At 41.8% G+C, this 23028-nt stretch overlaps 1 protein-coding gene and 1 pseudogene across 1 annotated transcript; both read left to right on the forward strand.

The window, feature by feature from the left end:
- The first annotated feature begins 4593 nt into the window (after positions 1 to 4593).
- stx4 (syntaxin 4) lies at positions 4594 to 21733 on the forward strand. The gene is made up of 11 exons (XM_016995414.2): positions 4594 to 4723; positions 11218 to 11325; positions 12156 to 12255; positions 14276 to 14350; positions 14514 to 14584; positions 14676 to 14784; positions 17368 to 17444; positions 17531 to 17668; positions 18859 to 18969; positions 19379 to 19515; positions 20379 to 21733. The coding sequence occupies exons 1-10, from the start codon at positions 4694 to 4696 to the stop codon at positions 19460 to 19462; spliced, it is 903 nt and encodes a 300-aa protein (XP_016850903.2). The 5' UTR covers positions 4594 to 4693; the 3' UTR covers positions 19463 to 19515; positions 20379 to 21733.
- LOC100556260 (large ribosomal subunit protein eL13-like) lies at positions 4746 to 7553 on the forward strand (annotated as a pseudogene).
- Positions 21734 to 23028: the final 1295 nt, after the last annotated feature.

Here is a 23028-nt window from a genome sequence, read left to right on the forward strand (position 1 = left end):
TATGCTGTTACCTTGGAGTGTGATAGAGTCTCATTCTCTGGAGGTTTTTAAGCTGAAGCTGTTTGGTCATTTGTTGTAAGTGATTTGATTGTGTGTTCCAGCATGGCAGAATGGAGTTGGACCGGATAGCCTTGTGGTCTCTGTGATAAATATAAATAGCAATACTATAACTAGATAAAAGTAGATAATAAGAGCATCCCTAAAGGAATTAACAGCAATATCAATGATAAATCTTGCCCCAACTGTCATTACTGTCAGGGTAAAAAGAGAAACCTTGAAAGTTACCATGAAGACAATAGTGTATTGAGGGGGAAATAAGACTGTAATCTTTTTTGGAAGACAGGTGGAAGTGATTGTTGACTGGGGAGAGTTGCCCTGCTAATAGCATTCTTGCAAAATATTATGGGATTTTCCTTTGGGCAATTAGTGTTGCCTTTGGCTTTTCTGATAAAAATTGGTTTCAAAGGCCAAAGGGTACCTGTTATTCTTCTTCCTAGCATTTGTCCCACAAATTCGCAGGGTCCGCTTGTTTGCTACTTTGTTCTCCACTTGTTCTTATTGGTCGCATTTCTCATTGTGAATCTTAATTCAGCCATGTCGCATTTCAAACAGTCAGGCCAGCGCATTTTAGGTCTGCTGTGTGACCTGGCACCTGCAACTTCCATATTCAGCACGGTTTTAGTCACAGAACCCCCGTCTTGCCCTCAGTGATGATCCTGTTGAAATGCTCAGTAGGCCACTCACAGCCTTGGTGTCAGGATGCCAACTCCAGACGTGTGAAAAAGGCTGAATCGCTCAACCTGACATGGAATGAGGGATGTGCAGGCAGGAGACTATATAACCCACCATTATGCTTGCTTCGGCAGAAGTGTCTTTCTTATAGTTTGGTAAAAGGGAAAATAAAGTTAAGTTTCCGGTGTCTCTGCATTGTGAGTGGCTTTTATTACTAGAAGTTCCAGAACCTAAACTCAGTCTCCCAACAGCTTCCAAACATTTATTTATTTATTTATTTATTGCATTTATTTACTGCTTTTCTCATACGATCCATAAGTATGACGGAACCTGTATAAGAATGGCGAAAGCAGTTGATCCAATGTTTATAAAGTTGGTGCTAGACCTTTGATATGTTTTAATCATCTGAAAGATTATTTATAATTCATATGTATGTGTTTTATAGTTTTATAATATTAGGTTATACTGTTATTGTAATTAATAAATAAATACATAATTTCTCACCCTTGGGGGGACTCAAAGAAGTTCACATCAAATAAATAGCAAAATTCAATGCCTCACACATAATAAAAACAGTACATTACACATCTAAAACAGTGGCCTATCATCATAAATTAGACCATTAAAACTATAAAACATCATGAAAATAATTTAAAATTGCACTGATCCTGAGATTGTCATCCGTTATGCTGTTGTTGTCAGCCACCTAATGCTTGCCTCCACAGCCAGGTTTATAATTGCTTCCTAAATACCAGGGGGGAGAGGGCCGATCTAATCTCACTGGGGAGGAAATTCCACACTTGAGGGGCCCAGTCTCTTGTCCCTGCCAATTGCACCTGCGACTGTGGTGGGACCAAACAGAACCTCCCCAGCTGATCTTAGTGTTCTAATTGGCTCATAAAGGGAGATACATTCAGATAGGTAAGCTGGACCTGAACTGTTGAGGGATTTATAGACCAAAGCCAGCATGTTGAATTGTGCTTGGTAGCAGACTGGCAGCCAGTGGAGTTGACGCATATGCTATATGCTCCCTCTAAGCCGCCCCAGTTAGAAATCTGGCTGCCACCCATTGCATTTCTTGAAGCTTCCAAACAGTCTTCAAAGGCAACCCCATGTAAAGTGTATTGTAGTAATCTATTCAGAATGTAAGAAGAGTGTGGACTATTGTGGCAGGCAAGTTACCTGGACCTGTAGAATTATTTGACTTCATTTTTGCGACAGCTTGTTTGACTTTGTCCAATGTAATTTGTGGGACAGGTCCCTCTATGATAGCCGCAGACTGGATAAGTGGAACTTATCCAGCAAGAACTCTTCATTCAAACTGATATAGAAATGCTGTCACCACCTCTCCAAGACATTGGTGTGGCGTTGGAGGACAGCGCCGTTGGCAAACTTGATGCTTTTGATGTGCCCAATGTCTTGAGTGGGTCAATTTTGTGACTTTTCTAAGATCAACTATATTTTAAAAAAACAACCCTTAGTTGTGTTGTCGAAGGCTTTCATGGCCGCAGTCACTGGGTTGTTGTGCATTTTCCAGGCTGTACGGCCATGTTCCAGAACCATTCTCTCCTGACATTTGACCATATCTATGGCAGGCATCCTCAGAGGTTGTGAGGTATATTGGAAAACTAAGCAAGGGAGGTTTATATATCTGTAGAAGGCCCAGAAGAAAGTGCAAAAGCTGGGCTGCAGTTAAACATCAACAAAACCAAGATTATGGCAACCAGATAGATAACTGGCAAACAAGAGGGAGAAAACGTGGAGGCAGTGACAGACTTTATATTTCTAGGCACGAAGATCACTGCAGAAGCAGACTCCAACCAGGAAATCAGAAGACGTCTACTTCTTGGGAGGAGAGCAATGGCCAACCTTGACAAAATAGTGGAAAGCAGAGACATCTTACTGGCAACGAAGGTCCGCATAGTCAAAGCAATGGTATTCCCCATAGTAACCTATGGATGCGAGAGCTGGACCATAAGGAAGGCTGAGCGAAGGAAGATAGATGCTTTTGAACTTTGGTGCTGGAGGAAAATCCTAAGAGTGCCTTGGACTGCACCCAGTCCATCCTCCAGGAAATAATGCCCAGCTGCTCACTGGAGGGAAGGATATTAGAGGCAAAGATGAAGTATTTTGGCCACATCATGAGAAGACAGGAAAGCTTGGAAAAGGTCATGATGCTGGGGAAAATGGAAGGAAAGAGGAAGAGAGACTGACCAAAGGCAAGATGGATGGATGATATCCTTGAAGTGACTGGCTCCACCTTGAAGGAGCTGGGGGCGGCAACGGCCGACAGGGAGCTCTGGCATGGACTGGTCCATAAGGTCACAAAGAGTCGGAAACGACTGTGTGATTGAAGAAGGTCCAGGGTGGGAGAAAGAATTCATTTCTGCAGGAGGCCAGTGTAAATGTTGTAATTAATCATCTTGATCAGCATTAATGCCCTTGCAAGCTTCATTCCTACTTGGGGGAATCCTTTCTTGGGAGGTGTTAGCTGCCCCTGATTGATTCATGTCTGTAATTCCTCTGTTTTCAGAGTGTTGTTCTTTATTTACTATTTTGATTTTAGAGTTTTTTTAATACTGGTAGCCAGATTTGGTTCATTTTCATGGTTTCCTCTTTTCTGTTGGAATTGTCGAAATTTGTGGATTTCAATGGCTTCTCTGTGTAGTCTGACATGATGGTTGTTAGACTGGTCCAGCATTTCTGTGTTCTCAAATAATATGCTGTGTCCAGGTTGGTACAATGGATCTGCTATGGCTGACTTCTTTGGTTAAGTCTGCAGTGCCTTTCATGCTCCTTGATTCGTGTTTGGGCGCTCCGTTTGGTGGTCCCTATGTAGACTTGTCCACAACTGCATGGTATATGGTAGACTCCTGTAGAGGTGAGAAGATCCCTCTTGTCCTTCACTGAACATAGCATTTGTTGGATTTTCTTAGCGGGTCTATAAGTTTGCAGGTTGTTTCTTCATCAGCTTCCCTGTGCAGTCAGTGGTTCCCTTGATGTATGGTAAGAACACTTTTCCTCTGGGTGGATCTTTGTCTTTACTCTCGTGGCTTGTTCTTGGCCTTGCAGCTCTTCTGATGTTTGTGGTGGAGCATCCTTTGTCCTGTAGAGCCCAGTTCAGGTGGTTTAGTTCACCTTGGAGGACTAAGTTCACCTGGACCTTCCACAGATATAAACCTCCCTTCCTTAGTTTTCCGATATACCTCACAACCTCTGAGGATGCCTTCCATAGATGTGGGCGAAACGTCAGGAGAGAATGCTTCTGGAACACGGCCATACAGCCTGGAAAATGCACAACCCAACCCTTAGTTATTGGATCCTCCTATCAGGCATGGGCAAACTTGGGCCCTCCAGGTGTTTTGGACTTCAATTCCCACCATTCCTAACAGCCTCAGGCCCTTTCCTTTTCCCCCTCAGCCGCTGTTAGGAATGGTGGGAGTTAAAGTCCAAAACACCTGGAGGGCCCAAGTTTGCCCATGCCTGTCCTAAGTTGCTTATTATCCATGGATTTTTTTTAAAAAAAGACATCCGGTGGACACACGACATCCGGCAGCGGACATATTGCAAATGAGCTTTCAATGTATATGATTGACGTCACTTCCTGTTTTTAAACCCTAAAATAATTACCCCGTTGAATCCATTTCTTAATGTGAAAGGTGGTGAAAAAAAAACTTGGGTGAGGATAGTTTCCGTATTAGCCACCGTTAGTGGCTTTGAAGTCTTTAACGCTTCCGGGTCTCACCTCATCTTTCAGCCGACTGCGAGGAATGAGGGTAAAAAGGCGAAAATGGAACGGCGCCTGCGCACTACGGATATATGTCACTGCTTTAGCCTGTCCGTGAGAAGGGCGGAGCGAGGAACGCCAAAGAGAGCCCGAGCATGCGCAGTCTTTCCTCTCCCTTTCATTTTCCCCCTCCCCCATCCGCTTCCTCACAGAGTTGTGAAAAAAAAAGGAAAGATGAGGGACCGAACGCACGAGCTCAGAGAGGTAAGGAGTACAGCATCCCCCCCCCCGCAATCCGCACGCGCACCCTCTATTCCCGCGCGCCTGGCCACGCCCACAACGGTCGTTGAGGCCCCGCCTATCTTGGTGGCACGCGAGGGTTCCGCTCTTCTTTTCACCCCCCCTTCCCCCTCTATATTTCTGCTTCGTCGGCTGTTCCTCTCACACTCCCTCCGTTGAGAAAGGGGCCTGTTCTGTTCTTTTCTCTCTCTTTCGACCCTTATTTCCATTGCAATACTCTCGCTCCCCCCTTTTAATACATAACAAAGTTCAAACCCCAAAAGTAGCCTAAATTAAAAAAAATACAAATGATATATACCTATATCTATCTGCATCTATTTAGTCTTGAGCTGAAATGCAGCCACAAAAATGGAGATAACAAGATGCATATACATTGTATAATGGATGCAGTTTGACACCAGTTCCACTTTCATAGCTCAACGCTGTGGAGTACTGTGAGTTGTAGTTTTGCTGAGGCACCCGACAACTCTTTGGCTGAAGGCCTTGTTAAAACTACAATTCCCATGTTAGGTAAAGGGTAAAGGGCTTCCCCTGACATTAAGTCTAGTTGTGTCCGACTCTGGGGATTGGTGCTCATCTCCATTTCTAGGCCACAGGACCTTCCAAGGTCATGTGGCTGGTATGACTGCATGGAGCGCCGTTACCTTCCCGCCAGAGCAGTGCCTATTGATCTACTCACATTTCCATATTTTTGAACTGCTAGGTTGGCAGAAGCTGGGGCTAACACCGGGAACTCACTCAGTGTCAAACCGCCGATCTTTCAGTCAGCAAGTTCAGTAACTCAGCGGTTTAATCTGCTGTACCATTGGGCCTCTTATGTTGCCTAAGATTAAAAAGGAAGGGGATTGAGGCTGAGGAATTGTGGGAGGTGAAGTCCAAAACACCTGGAGAGCCCAAGTTGGCCCATTCCTGTATTAGATGAATGTATTTCGGTTGAGCAACAAATGGAGAGGGTGGCCAGTCTTTTTTTTCCCCAGATGACATTTTCCCTCCCAGGAGGGACGTAAACAACCATGGTGCCCAGCTGAAATGGCATGATATTGAAGCCCCACTTCCACAAAGTCTGGCAAAAACGGGTGGCCACTTGGTTTAACCAGCTGGCCAGGAAGATCCTCAGAAGGAAGGCATGACAGGCAAAGGCCCATCAGATCGCTCCCCATCTAGTATCTGGACCAATCACACCCTTCGTGACCGTATCTTCTCCTATGAACCTGCACGATCTCTTCATTCATTGGGGGAGGCTCTCCTCTTGCTTCCGCCTCCGTCACAAGCGCGGTTGGTGGGGATGGGGGATGAGGGAGAGGGCCTTCTCCGTGGTGGCCCCCCGCCTCTTGAACTTGCTCCTCAGGGAGACTAGGCAAGCCCCCACCAGGACAGTATTTAGGAAGAACCTAAAAACTTGGCTCTTCCAACAGGTTTTTGGAGTGTGAATTCCCCATCCCCATGATAGACCTTGTATCTACGACCATTTACTCATCTGTTGCACTTTATCTTGCCCTATCTGTTTATTATAGTCACACGCTTTTTCTCCAATTGATGATAGCACTTAATCAACTATCTTGTTTACAATATTCACTCGTTGCACTTTACCCAGTTCGTCTTATCCCCTCTACTTGGGTGCCAAATTTATGTTTTTACTATGATTATCATTTTATATTTTATCATGTTTAGAGTGTTAATTTAATTTTTGTGTTTGTATTTTCTGATGTCATTTTATTTTGGTTTGCTGTTTTACCCGGGCGTAGCCCCATGTAAGCTGCCCCGAGTCCCTTCGGGGAGATGGAGGCGGGGTATAAAAATAAAGTATTATATTGTATGACACAGCAAACAAGATAGATATGTTGGATTTCGTATCACAAAATTACAAGTCGAACACTTCCCAAGTGTCTAGGACTGTGTGATGTATTTTTGGATGATATGCGCAGATCCCAGTAGGGTGGCCTTTTGCAGTTGGCAGATCGTAATTTTGTTAGTGTCTATTGTTTCCAAATGCCGGCTGAGATCTTTTGCCATGGCACCCAATGTGCGAATCACCACCGGGACCACCTGTACTGGTTTCTGCCAGAGTCTTTGAAGTTCAATCTTGAGGTCCTGATAGCGGCTGAGTTTTTCCTGTTGTTTTTCGTCAATGCAACTGTCACCTGGGATGGCAACATAAATGATCCAAACCTTTTTTCTTTTCCACAACTGTGATGTCTGCTGTGTTGTGTTCCAGAACTTTGTATTATTATTATTATTATCATCATCATCATCATCATCATCAATCATCATCATGAGGTGCCCCACCGTCCAGTATCATACCAAAGTCCAGGCTGGTAAAGGATTCAGCTTGGAGGAGCTGAGGATGACCGGCATCAACAAGAAGTTTGCCCAGACAGCTGGGATCATGGTGGAGCCCCGTCACCACAACAGCTCCACAGAGGCCCTGCAGGCTAATGTCCAGTGGCAGAAGGAGTACCGCTCCAAGGTCATCCTGTTCCTTAGGAAGCCTTCTATGCCTAAGAAAGAAGACAGTTCCACAAGATAGCCACCTAGCTCTCCAGACTAGTTATGCCCATCAGGAATGTCCACAAAGAGAAGGCCTGGGTCATCACCGAGGAGGAAAAGAACTTCAAGGCCTTCGCCAGCCTGTGCATGGCCAGGGCCAGTGCACAGCTCTTCGCCATCCGGGCCAAACAGGCCAAAGAAGCTGCTGAGCAGGAATCTGAGAAGAAGTAGTAGTAATAATAATAATAATAATAATAATAATAATAAACTGTTTGCTCAGGGCCTCTCAATAAAAGTGGATGGATCCGCGGGGGGGGGGGGGGGGGGGGGGAGGGGGGAGGGGACGGAGAGGGTGGTTTGGATGCCCTCACAAATATGAGCTTTGTCATGCTACACAAATAATACTGTTTATTCCATTGATATCGATATTCCCATTATTTATATTTTCGTCTTGAGAACTTTACAATCCTCAGATCATTTAAAAAATCGTGCCAGAAGCAATTTGAAAACATACTGCCAGTTGCTTCTGGTGTGAGAGAATTGGCCGTCTACAGAGACTTTGCCCAGAGGATGCCCAGATATGTTACCATCCTGCTGGGAGGCTTCTCTCATGTCCCCGCAAGCTAGAGCTGATAGACGAGAGCTCACCCCATCTCACAGATGCAAACTGGCCCCCTTCACGTCAGCAACCCAACCTTCAGGCCATCAGTTCAGCCAGCACCAGGGTTTAACCTATTGTGCCACTGCGGCTCCTGGACACAAACTACAAAATAGGGTACGACCCTCATCTTCACAGAATCGATATCCACAACTTCCCATATAACACTCCAAAGTATATTCTCACTGGAAGTGTTTGTGGGCCCTTCTCGCTCCTCCATTGTGAGTTGATGGACCTTTCCAGACAGGCCCTATATCCCAGGATCTGATCCCAGGTTTTCTGTTTATCCCAAATTATCTGGCAGTGTGGACTCATATAATCCATCTTAAAGCAGAAAACCTGATATCAGGTCCTGGGATACAGGACCTATCCCAAGGCCCTATGATATGCTTCCTACCCAAATATTGTCAAATTATAGGATTCGCTAATAACCACAGTTTCAGGTGTCATGACGGAAGGAACTAAGGAAGGAACTGGCACATCTATGCTCCACTTAAGTCCTTCCAGTTCTAATTTGAATGAATCATTGTCTGTGGTTAAATGTTATCAGGCTACGGCTTGTAGCTGTAATGAAACAGTACTAATGTTTTTACCACCTATTATAGATGCATTCTGATAAAGGCAGGCAGGTGGCCATTGAAAGTTTAAGCCACAATTGAATTAGGCTTCCAGGTGCTGTGGCAATCCCTGGAATCCTCTGTGGAATTGTCTCTGCAATTTTCAAATACTATAAGAGTAAATGCGCTTTGTACTACCATGGCTCCATGCTATGGGAGCCTGGGAGTTGTAGTTTGACGAAGCGGCTGAACTCTGGGGTTTGGACCCAGGACCTCATACACCAAAGTGAGAATTGTATCCCAAGAGTCTAAACTCTGGTTCCCAATGTGGGAATGAGTTACTAACAGGTTTTTTTTTTTTTGCATTTCTTATTGTTCTAGGGGCCTCATATACAGTATATAAATATATTTTGTGACATACACATTTTAAAAATTAAAATCAGAATGGCGAGAGGGAGGAGTGGAGCATAGAGGTAACTGGACAGTACATGGGCCCAGAAACGGGAGTCCACTTTCATCCCAAACACACCACTCCTATCACTGTTCTTTTAACATTACAAACTATACACAATATATTAACATGTCTTTTTTGTTCTGCATATGAATGTGGAATGAAATCTGTGAAAAAAAGATCCAAAGTACAATTACTTTCATAGGCAATATTTTTGTATGAAAACAAATAAAAATAAAATTACTATCAGCCGCAAGAAATTTAACGTCTGGTAACAAGATATACTCACCAAAGACAATGAAGTTGGACACTTAAGTTACCCTGACTTCGATGCAGATTACTCAAATCAGTTGTGCTTTGAATATTACTACTGCCCACGTGATAGTTGCTCTATTTCATTACTTTATCTTTAATTATTTTAAAACAATTTCTTAGTTATTTCTTTTTCAGTATTACAACTGTCCTTTTATTTTTCTTTCATGGATGCCATGTTCTTTGGAAGATTGTTTAGTATCAGTTAATGGCCTTTTAGACTTCGTCCATTTAAAGAGTTCATTTTCTGAATATTAAGTATTATATGTCACGGGGCAGGGGGGAGATCGGGCTTTTAGAGATGCTTAGGTGGAACATGGTCAAAAAAGGTTGGAAACCACTGCTCTAAACAAAGAGCCAGAAGATTTGTGTTCCCAATATTTTACATATGTTCATGGGATTATAAGGGGGCATAGTATTATTTGAACACTCACAAGAACTTTCCTGCCTGACCAGTCTTGAATTGTAGTCTTACACCAACATCACTACCAAACCTAATTACAGCAAAAGAGTTCCTTCTTAATTATGGGTGCAAACTCAAATTTTGGTTTCAAACCCTAGTTTAGAGTAAATTCTGCTTAAAGGTAACAGCAGAAATTGGATTCAGCACAAAATTCAACTTTTAAAACTGCTGCTGGTTTCTGGGTGCGATTGATTACTTTTGGCTTTTTGTTTGGACAGGATATTGATATTTCATTTGATTGCATAGTTTTAGATAAGCCACCTGGTGTACTTTGACCAAAACTAATTTAATGATCATAACAGCAACAATGGAGGAAGACTGGCGCACTTCAGGGTTGTACTGATTTGTAGCTGCACCCATCATTAAGAATGAATTCTTTTATTATAATTATGCTAGTGTCAATGTTAGAGCAAAACACAAACAATGCAGCTTCCAAGAGTATTCGCTTTCCCTTATCTGTATCCAAAAGATGCATTTCATACTCTCATGGCTGGTACAAACTGCAACGAAGTACACAAAATACATGAATTGTGTTTTCTATATTTAAGTTCCATGTATGTAGTCCTCATAAATCATGTTCTAACCATCTTCTAAACCAAAGTTATATCCCAAAATACCCTACTGGACATAGATGGCCAACGTATATAGGAGATTGGTTTCCCACCCAAACCTTACCTTTCTTTAAGATCTTCATCACAGATCTCTCAGATTCATTGTATTATTGCTACTGTTTTTCAATATGGTAGCAATATAGCTTATGTTGAATTAAGATATGAGAGAAGAAGATCCTCTAAGGAAGGACATCTCATTGCCCGGTTTTGGAGATTTCGCTCTTATTTTTGTATAGAACCAAATATGTGTAAATAACTTAATGTCTCATTTTTTAATGTACTAAGACAGCATGATCAGCCAAGATGACTTCCACAGAAAATGATGGGTGGCAGTTCGCCTACCAGAAAATCTTGTAGGTCTACAGCTTTGTTGAGTGATACGTCACATTATTACAACCAGAGATTACCAGTTATCCACCACAGATCCTGTTACTAAGTATACATACCAAGCTTTCACGTGTTCAGATGAAAATGTAGTCATGATTCACCAACACTTTGGTCCTTTTTTGTGCTTGACTTTCTAGTAAGATGTTTCCTCTGCTTATACTGTACAAGAAAGAAGACTAGGGGTTCATATACACTAGAATTCATTCAATATGGAATCGTGGCAGTTGTAGTTTTAGGGTTTTAGCCTTCTCTGCCAGATAGTGCTGGTGTCTGATAAGACCTCAACTCTCGTGACTCCATAGTATTGAGTCATGGCAGTTAAAGTGGCGTCAAACTTCATCAACTCTACGGTTCTTTGATAGTTGCTTAAGAAATTCTCTTAAGTTAAAGAACAGAATAAATGTGTTTGTAAGGTGATGCAAATAAGAGGAACGGTTTATTTCTTTCTATCCTTTCCTGCTCTATGGCTATATGTGAACAGTACATGTTGGTATGAGCGCATCTGATCTCCTTCCAAATATCTCATTCACAGAAGGGTGATGATTCGGACAGTGAAAATGCCGAGCTTGAGGCTTTGGTCACACGAGGATCAGGGAAATCCAATGACCTTTTGGATCCTACTGATGAATTCTTCCAGACGGTACTGTGACTTTTCTGAACATTTGAGAAGTTGACTGCGCTCTTGTTTTCTGTGTTTCTGTGTATGTGTTGTGTATGACCACCAGTATAACAGGATTTACTTTTGCCTATTCCTCAAATTCCTCAGTGACCTTTGTCTTTTTCTCTTATCCTGTTATCATGAGATACAATTATCTGATCTACACTGAAACTGCAAGAAGCATAGGCAGGTAGAAAGAGCCTTATTTGTTCCTTGGCTGTCAAACGTTCTTGCCTATGATTTTTTCCTGGAGTTCACTTGTTACCTTTCAAGTACCAAGAAAAAAAAGTTTGTTTTTTCCTTCATTTTAATAATAATATCCTATCCAAAATTAGTCTTGCAGTAATTAGATATTATGCTTTTACTTACGGTGCAGTTTTAGTTTTGACTATGTTTTAATAATACATACTGCACTTGAGTAGTGTATGAGTGGGAGGGGTGAATCGTCTGACCTGCTTTTGGAGTTTTTTGAAACAGACAGATTTTGTTTTTGTTCATGACATAATTTAGTTTAGACATGTTGCTGTGATGATAGTTTTTCATCATTAGCAGTGAAAGAAGTATGGCTTTCCAAAAGCAGAGAAAACTCTTAGCTGGTACATTTCTTCGTTGCAGTAGTCTCAGCACCTCCAGCAATAGAAAGCAAGTGTGTTTAGTGCATTTTTATCTGGGGATGCAATGGATGGCCACTCTCAAAAAGAGAACTTTGGAAGAGAAGAAGAAAAGATTATCACTATATAATTGAAAAATCCTTAGAAATTCAAAGTGAGGATTAAGATGATAGATTTCTGACTTACCCGTCTCCTTTTCAGACACGTGGCATTCGTGAAGCCTTAAGGACTCTGGAAAATAAAGTGAAAGAGCTAGAGAAAAAGCAGACCACAATTTTGGCCACGCCGCTCCCAGAAGATAGTAAGTTAATGTAAATGGAGATGTCTGATTAATAAAACAGTGGAGACCGTGATCTTATTTATTTTATGTCAAATTTATATATTTCGTGTCAAAAGCATTGCATAATAAATAAGTTTAAAAGTGATGAAATAAAGGAATCACAAGCAGCTAAATAGTTTTAGACCAAAAGCGGGCAACAGTAACTGCATTGTCCGTAGCTTTAAACAACTCCTTCTCAGTACAGGAAGCAGGACATTGTGGGCAAGCATACATATGCGGAGTTGTTTGTTCTGCTCCACAGTCACACAAGGTGGAGGGTTCCTCCAGGTAGTGCCATCTTGCCAAGTTGTCTATTGATCTTCCCACTCTGCTTCTGAATCTATTTAGGGACTTCCAAGTTGCCCGTTCTTGGTTTGCCCCTGAAGGAAGACCCTCATGGGAGGCCATCCAGTTGGAATTGCCTGGTTTAGCTGCCCAGAGGGATACTCTTGCTATTGCTGGAGGAACATCAAGAGGAGTGGTGGTTCTCATGAAGCTTTTCCTTGATTTGAGTCTACTGGGAGGAGGCTGATAGTCATGCAGTGAATGGCTTTCTCAATGTTCGACCTTATTTCTCTCACAGTTAGCAGCAACTTCCCATTGCACATCGGGGGGCGGGGGGGGGGGGGGAATGCCGGCTAACTTGTGTAGGTTTAAGACCTTATAAAGATCTTCAGAAGGTAGTGGACAGAGATGGCTTGGGGAAGAGTGAGATTTTAGGGCAGAGTTAAGTGGTACTTAAATGTTGTAATAACAGTGCAGAATTAGAATTACTTTGATGCTAGGGCTGCAGAGTCCATTCTTGTTTTATTCTTTATATTTTCTGAAAATGCTAAAGTGGTGTATGCAAAATTCCCACGTAGTTCCCCATCCATATACTGAGCAGTCCAAGACCAACTTCGGCAAGTTGGCAATATTATGTTCCTTCAGATCAGACCCTGGGCTGTACCAAGTGATACTTGCCATTAATGGACATGGCAACACAGGTGATGTAAATACGCTAAAGATGAGGAGATAAGAATAGAGACGTATTGGTCTACATGTTAAAAGTGTAGTTCAAGTAGGAATCAAGAGTTGAAGTGACAGGTACAGACTATATAGGAAATTGTGAGCTTTAGAGAAGAATTTGAAGGGGCCAGGGAGATAAGATTCAGTGTACATATTCTGGAAAGGAGGCTCACAGAAAGGGGCCAGCAAGGGAAAATATATGGCATCATCTAAGAAAACAAGATATCTTCAATCAAATGAGGGTGGAAGTTGAGAAGTGGAGGTCATTCTGGTTGGAATACCACAAGCAACATTAAAGGAGAATGAGTCAAGGCTATAAATATCTTGAAAAGTGAAAACCAGGTGCTTGTGCTGCATATGAAAGCAACTTGGAAGATAGGGAAAGAATCTAAAATCAGACATCTACTTCTTTAGAACAGCAGATGCATAATTTTGACAATGGACTTTTGAAGAGATTTCCTGAGATACTAGGGAGGAGATGTTGCAGCAGTTTAGGTGGAAGGTGATTAATGGTGCATACAACATGGAATTAATGCAGGTTAACAACACTTTACTGCCATGCCTTGGTGCTATGGAATCCTGGGAGTTTGGTTTGATAAGGCACTAGCACTTTTTGGCAAATAAAAACAACCCTGAATTCCATAGCATGGAACCATAGCAATTAAAGTGGTGTCAAATTGCATTACTTACAGTGTAAATGCACCCTAGGTTTGAGACAAGATAATTGGGTAGAACTGACCTATTTTTATGCAGAAATAAATGCTGCGACTAGGCCAGTGGATTCTAGGAAAGGAGCAAATTTTGTCACTTGATAGAAGGGCAAACAACCATCATTACCTCACCATATGGTTTGCAGAACATGTTTGTGGGAAAGAAGCACATACATGCATATAAATACACATGTGCATTTTGTTAAGTTAGTCCATGCAAAAGTCATCTAATCCTCTTTCATCCCAGTAACAGTTGTTAAATTTTTGCCCTCCTTCTTTTCCAGGCATGAAACAAAGCCTACAAACACTTCGTGATGAGATCAAGGAATTGTCAAAAGACATCCGAACCCGTCTAAAGAGTGAGTGTGGGTGAAGGATGTGACTTTAGTGTACATAAAGAGAAGGGGATGCCTATCAGACCTCTTTTTTTCTGCCCGCATCTTAGAGAGGGGTGCTTAGTGGTTTCTGTCTCCTTGTCTAGGAGAGAAATTTAATTATATCTTTTTAAAAATTAAAATGTAGAAATTGAACCTAAGAAAGACGAGGAAGATGAGAACAGAAACTCTGTCAACACCCGCATGAAGAGAACCCAGGTGAGAGGCAGTCTTGCCAACTAGTTTCATAGAGGTCTGGGAAGAAATCAGGAGAGATTTTCTTAACCCCTTCTTTCCATCTTTATTTCAGCATGGCATCCTATCTCAGCAGTTCTTGGATCTAATCAATAAGTGCAACTCCATACAATCTGAGTACCGGGACCGGAATCTGGAGCGCATCAAGCGACAACTGCAGATAAGTGAGTGTCTAGGACCCACCGTAATCCTATTAACTTAGCCACAGTGCTACAATTTGGAGGTAGCTGTATAGAATTACACATAATATTGTGTTTAAATATGCTCTCTGGGACCCATTTGGTCCTTGCCTCTCTCACATCATACTGGACATTTGGCAGAACTATCTGGAGTTTTTTAATAACACAAATTTCTAATACTATGAATGAAATTGGAAAATGTAAGCTATTTGTGGTGGCTTTCAGGGCTTCCAGTTATTTTTTTGACATATTTATCTCCATGACTTGCAGAAACTGAAAACAATTTGCAAAATAATTTCATTTGCATAATAAGCAGTAAAATCCGATTTTTCACAAAGTAGAAAATAGTAATGTTCTACTTTGAGTTTTCTTTTTCTTTTTAAAAAACCAAAACAATAGTGTAAGTACTGGACTCTGGGAGCTACCATCCTATCCACACTCTCTGGTGAGAAACAAAACTGAGAATATGCTTACAGCAGTTCCTAGATTCTTGATGTTTTCTGAGTTTGCCTCTCTAATTCTTGCTAATTCTATCTGCGTGAGACTTTCTGTTTTCTATATATTGGAATATTGGTGCATGGCATAAGATTGGCCGTTAGCTCATCACAACCTGAGCTGCATATTGGTCCTTAGCATGTGGACTCATTGCCTAGGCTTAGCTATGTTTTCCTGCCTTTCTTCAAATTTCTAAATTTTAATAGAGTACAAATGACAAGAGAATGCTGCAAACGTTTCCAAATGCAAGGAAACCTGAAACTTTTGTAGGGTTTCCAAGGAGGATAATTGGCACATTTCCCCCTTTTTGTAAGTAGTTTCATTTTTGTGGTGCACAAATATGGGGAAGTAAAGTTGCCTCTCTGTTGAGAGCACAGTTTGAGGTGTGAATCAAGAAAGCATGAGGATATATATATATATATATATATATATATATATATATATATTCAGTAGAACATCTCAAATCCCATGAATTAATGAGTTGACATCTTAAGGTTGGCTGCATTTCAGCAGAAAGAAACCTCCCTAAGGCCCCCTTGCAGAAATTTCAAATAATTTCTGGTGTGAAAAGCTTGGTACAATGTTGCCTCTAAATCCCCCCTCCCTTCGCTGTTTTCATATCTTGGAAGCACTTTTTTGCTCCACCTCTGAATGTGCAGTTTTATAAAAAGCCTCAGTGACGTGCAGGTACTTGTACACTGGCCAAGTCATCTTCCTGTGGAGATGGATAGAGGCTGCCTGTTGTCTTCTGAAGGAGGATGACCTTGAAAGCCAGGAAGGTAAGCTGCACAGACCTGCTTGTCTCAGGGCTTCACTGCCAGAGGCAAGGAGGAAGGTTTTGCAATTCTTTTTAGATAGCATAGCCATTCAAAATCATTTAAAACAAGCCATTGCTGAAATTCCTGATGAGCTGATTCTTCTCCAACTGCAAGTGAAGATGGTTTGTCTTCATGTCTCAGTGAAAATAAATATCAGGAGAGACCCATCAATGTGGCTGCTCCATCCAAATTCCAAATCAATTTGAAAGACTAAAGGATACAAGTTTTGGATAGTATTGAAAGAGAAGTAAGGTCAGCTCTAAGGGGTCCCTCCTAGAATCCTATGTTTGGAAAAGATCTGAAAGGCCATCCAATCCAACCCCATTCTGCCATGCAAAAACATGTAATCAAAGAACCCTTGACAGATGGCCATCTAGTCTCTACTTAAAAACCTCAAGAGAAGGAGAGACCACCACATTTTGAGGTAGCTTGACCATATGCTCTTACCGTCAGTGCACATGGTCAGCTCCTTTAGTATTCTTTAAAACATTTTGATTATATTTTAAAGTATTTTTACCAAAATCAGAATAATAGGAAAGAAGGAAAAAAGGGAAATGTATCACATATGACAGGAGCCCCGGTGGCAAAGTGCGTTAAAGCACTGAGCTGCAGACCGAAAGGTCCCAGGTTCAAGCCCCGGGAGTGGCGTGAGCGGCCGCTGTTAGCTCCAGCTTCTGCCAGCCTAGCAGTTCGAAAACATGCGAATGTGAGTAGATCGATAGGTACCGCTCTGGCGGGAAGGTAACGGCACTCCATGCAGTCATGCCAGCCACATGACCTTGGAGGTGTCTACAGACAACGCTGGCTCTTTGGCTTAGAAATGGAGATGAGCACCACACCCCAGAGCCAGACATGACTGGACTTAACGTCAGGGGAAAACCTTTACCTTTTTATTACATATGATATGAACAAGGCTTAAACATACACATAGACAAAAGCTGACCATATTTCTCGTCCTCTTTTTCATGCAACAAGCCTTTAAAGGGACTATGGTGCCAGCAGAGAATAACATGGGTTTAAAAAAAAAAAATTCCCGTGCAGGCTATGGGTTCTGTTTTGACAAGTGTGGAGCAACTGGTGCTTTAGAATAAGAGACATCAATATTTTGGGTTCTGCTCTCAATTCCAGGATAGGTCTGATACTATTAGGGTTTTTGTAACCAAGCCAAAAGCAAGAGAATCTGGATTATTTCTCAATTGTGATGAGAACATAAGACCTATTTGATGCTGAGATTATATTCTTGATTCTTCATCAGCGGACAACAGGGTGGTGTCAGATGAAGAGCTTGACCAGATGCTGGAGAGTGGCCAGACGGAGGTGTTTGTCTCCAATGTGAGTACCAAAAAGTGTGGGGCTTTTGGAAGTTGTGACATTCATGAGTTGTGGGATGCTTCACCTCCTGTCTCTTGTTCACACAGATCATGAAGGACACACAGGTGACAAAGCAGGCCCTGAATGAAATTGAGACGCGGCACAGTGAGATCCTTAAGCTTGAGCGCAGCATCCAGGAGCTACATGAAATGTTCATGTACTTGGCCACAGAAGTGGAACTGCAGGTATGATTTGGGGGGACGAGACAAAGGGGATTACGAACATAGGAACCTGGTCGAACGATTGAGATTAGTATTACATACTGTAATAGATAGCAGATCTCTAGGCTTCCAGGCCAGGGTCTTTCCCAGCCTTACCTGAAAATGCTGGGGATTGAGCCCAAGAACTTTTTGCATGCAAAACTGCTTCCCCTCACTCCCTTATTGATAAGAAAGGGCCAGCTTGACACCCCCCCCCCTTTTTTTTTTAATCCCTGGGTGTATCTACAGTGCATCCTCATCTTGAAACAATGTTAGAATTAATGCACAACAGAAAAACAAGATACAACCCAAAATCAATTTAATTAGAATCATAGAGTTTGAAGAGGGCCATCTAGTCCAACCTACTGCCATGCAGAAAAAGCACATTGAAAGTACTCCTGACAGATGGCCACCCAGCCTCTGTTTACTTTTTATATTGTTTCAAGATGTGGGTTATCTATAATGAAAACTGCTTATTATAATACTTTGCCAAGTTTTCCAGTCAGTGTTTTGTGAATCTGGTGTAGGGTGCATTGGCACTGTAAAATGAAAGCAGTTTGACAACACTTTGATTATCAAGGCTCAATGCTATGGAATCATGACTTTCTTAATTTTATGACGCCTTAGCCTGCTCTGCCAAAGAGTATTAGTGGCTCACAAAACTACACATCGCAGGATTTCATAGCATTGCATCATAGCAGTAAAAGATGTGTCAAACTGCATTAATTCTACAGTGTACATGCACTCTCAGCTTTGGTCAGCCTCCTTCTTGTATCACTTACTACAGCTGCCTACTGACTTCTGTATACTGTATTTCCTTGGCATTTCTTATTAATAGTAATGGAGGAGAGACTCTTCTTCCATATTGGAGTCAGTAGAATACAAGAAGCTCATATTTACTATGGAGCTATTGCGCATGGGTAATCTTTGTTTTCTCCTATTCTGTATTCAGTTCATGATTTGTTTCATTTTGTTGTCTCTCTTCACCCAAATGTCCCCACACAGACCCAACAACCCTGTCTCCTTCCTGCCTGTGGTGGAGCCTCTTATTCCTCATTTCTTTCCCTGGCCCTTCTGTTCTTGCTCCAGAGTTAGTTGTGAATTCCTCCCACCACAGTTAATCTTAGAAGTTTCTCCTTACCTCAACTTCACCCCGTCCCTTTCCCTGCTTGTAGGGAGAAATGATTGACAGAATAGAGAAGAATATCCTCGATTCGGGGGACTATGTCAAGAAAGGGCAGGTGCATCTCCAAAAGGCCCAGGAGAACCAGAAGAAAGCTCGCAGAGTAAGTTACTGGAATGAGATGCAGACTGCTTCTTCCTTAGATTGAAAGAGATGTTATTTGCATTGTGTTTGCCGAGAGTTGTGTCATATAAATGTGTTACTCAGTATCCTGAAAATTTATGCTAAATGTGGAACAACTTTTATGCCATTTCTATTCCATTGAGATATTTGAGATGATGGGGATAGTACTTGATGGAGTAATACAGATGCTGGTGGGAATAGTGTTGCCCATGACTTCCAGAGGTTAAAGCGTTGCATTGGTTTCCATAGCTTCTTATTCTCACCCCCCCCCCCTTCCCACTAGCTAGCAGAAAAAGAAAAAAAAATCTAGCAAGGGCTAAAAGTTCTACTTAGATCACCCGCCTGTCCTAACACTTTGTTTGCGTGTTCTATGTTTTGTGGCTCTGCAGAAGAAGTTCATGATTGCCATCTGTCTGACGATCACACTAGCTATCATCATCACCATCGTTGGCGTATTGATTGCGGTTGGCTAGATGGGGCTTACAGAGTTGTCTCTCCCTTCATGCTGCATTGTTGGAGCCTGATGGTACGTATGGATAAGGGAAGGGTGGGGGAGCAAAGAGATAGGTCTGGATCAGGCTTAGTCCACTAAGGGGAAGGCTCAGTAGAAATCTGGTAACCAGGCAAGCTGGGGGTTTGTGGAGTTTTTCCTCTGAAGTGCTTCACCTAAGCAGTGGGGAAGTGTAAGTGGGAATCCAGATTTTACTAAAGGATGCATTGTACTGATTCTGCAACAGCTCTCAGCTCCTGCTATACCAGAGTAGATAATTATTTGAAATTAGTGGTCCACTTTGCCCTCCAGGAGAGTTTTGAGGGTCACATTCCTGGTGTGCTTCAAAGTAAAAACAAAGTAAAGTGTCTGTTTTGCCCCCAGATGCTTTCTATGAGATCTGGGAGACATTTTGCCTCATATTTGCACCCCTTTTTAGGCCCAAGAGAGGCCTCATTTTACAATGGGAAGTGAATATGAAGTCACTGTTTCTTTCCCAAAAAACTTCTCCCGGGTTTAAAATGTACCACAGACATGGGAGTATTATGCTTCCTGAGGGAATTCATGCGTGTATGGAGGCAAAAACATTGAAAAACATTTTGAGCCCTTGGGATCCCCAAATGATCCTGGGGGAGTCGCTGCTCCTGTGCTTTACAGAGTAAGGCTTAATAAATTTTAGCTGTTTCTGATGTTACAAACAGCCAAAGATTATCCCTTAAACAAGTCAGGCGTCTTCAGGTACCTTTTGTAAGGATACTGAAGATTTTTTTAAATTGTTGATTGAGTTACAATGCAAATTAGATAGTACTGATGGAGATTTGCTTAGATGTGGCTCCTTGATTGAGTTGAAACACTTTCGGAACCTGGCCTTTTTAAGTTCTGGATTTTTTTCTCCCCAGGCTTCCTCTCTGGCTTAATCTCCATTCTGGAACTGCAGCCCCCTGATAGAGAGCAATTGCACTGAACAATGGCTGGTGGAGATGTCACCTGCTCTTTTCCAGTCGTGAAACCACATGCTGCCTGTGGCTGCCTCCTTTCTATTGGCCACGAAGTCCCTCCTTCCCTTTCCCTACATCCAGAGCCGCCTGTAACTAAAAATCTAGAGCAAGGCCATTGCCCTCTGAGCTTTTGGCCTTCCTAAGTGTGTGGTCATTTTTGCTGGTTTGTAACATTATTGGATGCTTGTGTATTCCTCCCCTAATACATTCTGTGACTTTTTCATCTGCATGAAAATGGATATTTCCTGTTCGGGCCATTTCATTTAAAGATTTTTCATCTTTTTTCCTTCATGTTAATTCAAGGCTGTTTTTCATCTTGAGCAAACCCAGATCTCCCTTCCTGACCATGGTGGCTGTTGTATTAATTTTTTATCAATACTTCAGGCAACTTCTTCTCCTGCTATATTTCTTTATCGCATTTCCCTTTCACGTGATATCACTTTCAACATGGAATGTTGAAGGTCTTTATTAGGGAGCAAACACCCAGGTGAATATTTTTCAGAACTTGATTAGTGAGATCTTTACCATTTTCACTCAGCTGTGAAGAAGGCAGATGGGAGCTGAATCTGATTTTTCTCACCCTAATGCCTTCTTCCAGAGTTAGTTTATTGGGATTTTGAAGGAGTCCTTGGCTTCCATCAATAGCTCTTAACAGATATTGGATCTGTTGTGATTGAGACAGTTTTTGCCAAGCTGTATTGTACTGCCTTTTGGTGTTCTCATGTCGTATGTGCCTTAGGAATTGTAAATCCCCACCCTTTCATGAGACTATTTATTATCATGGTCTTCTGGATCTCTCCCCCTCCCCTTACAATGAATGGATGGATATCTCAGTGCCAACCTGAAAAGGATTCAGACAAAGCTGCATGAATTTCATTGCTCCCTTCTCACAGAACCTGAATGCAGACTTTGGATGGGTTGGTTTGAAAGTAGGTCCAAAGGACTAAATGGAATTATGGTTTTAAGGGAGGTGGTGATATTGAGCTACTCAGTGCACTACTGTCTGCAGTGCTTAACTGAATTGGGTAAGGAAATCATGGAGGAAATGGAACCCAGGAGCTTTGTTCCTGAAAATGGAACCCAGGAGCCTTGTTCCTGAAAATCTAATATTTTACTACTTTGAAAACGACTTGTATAAATCAGAGCTTTGAGCAAAGTGTTCCAGTTGCCTTGGAGATTGAATGTATTGAAAGAAAAGCAGCCTGACTCAAATTATTTTGTAATATAAAAATAAAAGCACTTTTTAAGAAAAGCAATCTGCAATGCAGTGATCTCTTTGTTGCCCAGAATACTCTTTGCCATTGTACTGTCAGCCCTGAAAACTTTCAGTTGAAACCAGAAGGCAGGAGGTGGTGAGGCTACTTTGTGATGAGGGAGGCTTAACATCTTCTTGGTTTGAGGCCTGATGCAAGTCAACCTTAGTTTAGTACATCTGGTAAGCTTCTTCGATTACAAATATTTTCCCTACTCAAAATAGAAACTGTAGTTTCAAAACTGCATGATTATTTCCCCCTGCCCTCTCATTCTTTCTCTTTGGGGTGATATCTTTGTGTGAGAACTTTATTCTCAACGGAAGATCCTATCTCAAATGACATTTTTTGAAAGTTATCAAGGTCTCAATTTCTTCTTAAACAAAATTTCCAAAGGTGTATAAATCTGAATGCCTAATCCCAGCATAGCAAGAGAGACGTTTTACAGGATACCTGGTTCACTCGGCTGGGCTCTGTGTGATGAATGTAAACAGAAGGTAGATATTGCTTGATGAAATTTGTGAAGAAACTACAGTTGTACCTTGGAATAGGCAAATATCTCCTTAGTTTTCCATACTCATTCTGGCAAACACCTGTAAGTATTTTTGCTGCAGAGAAAAGCCAGCTTTGCAGTTAGATTAGGCTCTAAGACTTCATATCTGGGGAATAGATGGGATCAAAGGATAGATTCAGATGGGAGGTCTGTGCTAAAAGTAAAAAAAAAACTTAATCACCACATAAGAGCTGCAGTATTTTTCTGCTGACTACTGAACAACATGCATCTCTTCTTTTCAATGCCTGAAGGTCTATTAAATTAAAAGAAAACATGACCGAACTCAAAATTATTTGTGTAACTAGTTGCTTTTTGTAGTTTATAACTGACCACTAGATATGAGATCTGTCCAGAAAAGAAAGCGAAACTATGGGTTCTCTTCTTTGGTCTGTTTCTCTTGCTTCTGTTTTAAAGTTTGAGGGAAAGGTGGTTTCTACCACTGTTTTATCTGACCCATGGTTTTCTATCTCTACTTCCTGTTTGATCTTGTCTTACAGGAAAAACACAAGGGTCAGAACTGTAATGTAGGCTGTGTGGTCTCAATTTGACACTTGTGGCTGAAAATTACTGTACCAAATATTTGGAGGTGTAATAAGCAGTTTCTGTTCGAAATGAATATCCCAGCGTTCACAACTAACATTCAGAGACCAAAGGTCTCCTGCTCCTGGGACTCAAAGAAACACTTGCATAGCCATGTCCGTGAAGGATGGAGGGGAGACAAAGAATTGGAAAAGCATCTAGTGGACTG

This window comes from Anolis carolinensis, chromosome 6 (genome assembly GCF_035594765.1).
Source record: "Anolis carolinensis isolate JA03-04 chromosome 6, rAnoCar3.1.pri, whole genome shotgun sequence".
In the NCBI taxonomy this organism is placed as follows: Eukaryota; Metazoa; Chordata; class Lepidosauria; order Squamata; family Dactyloidae; genus Anolis; species Anolis carolinensis.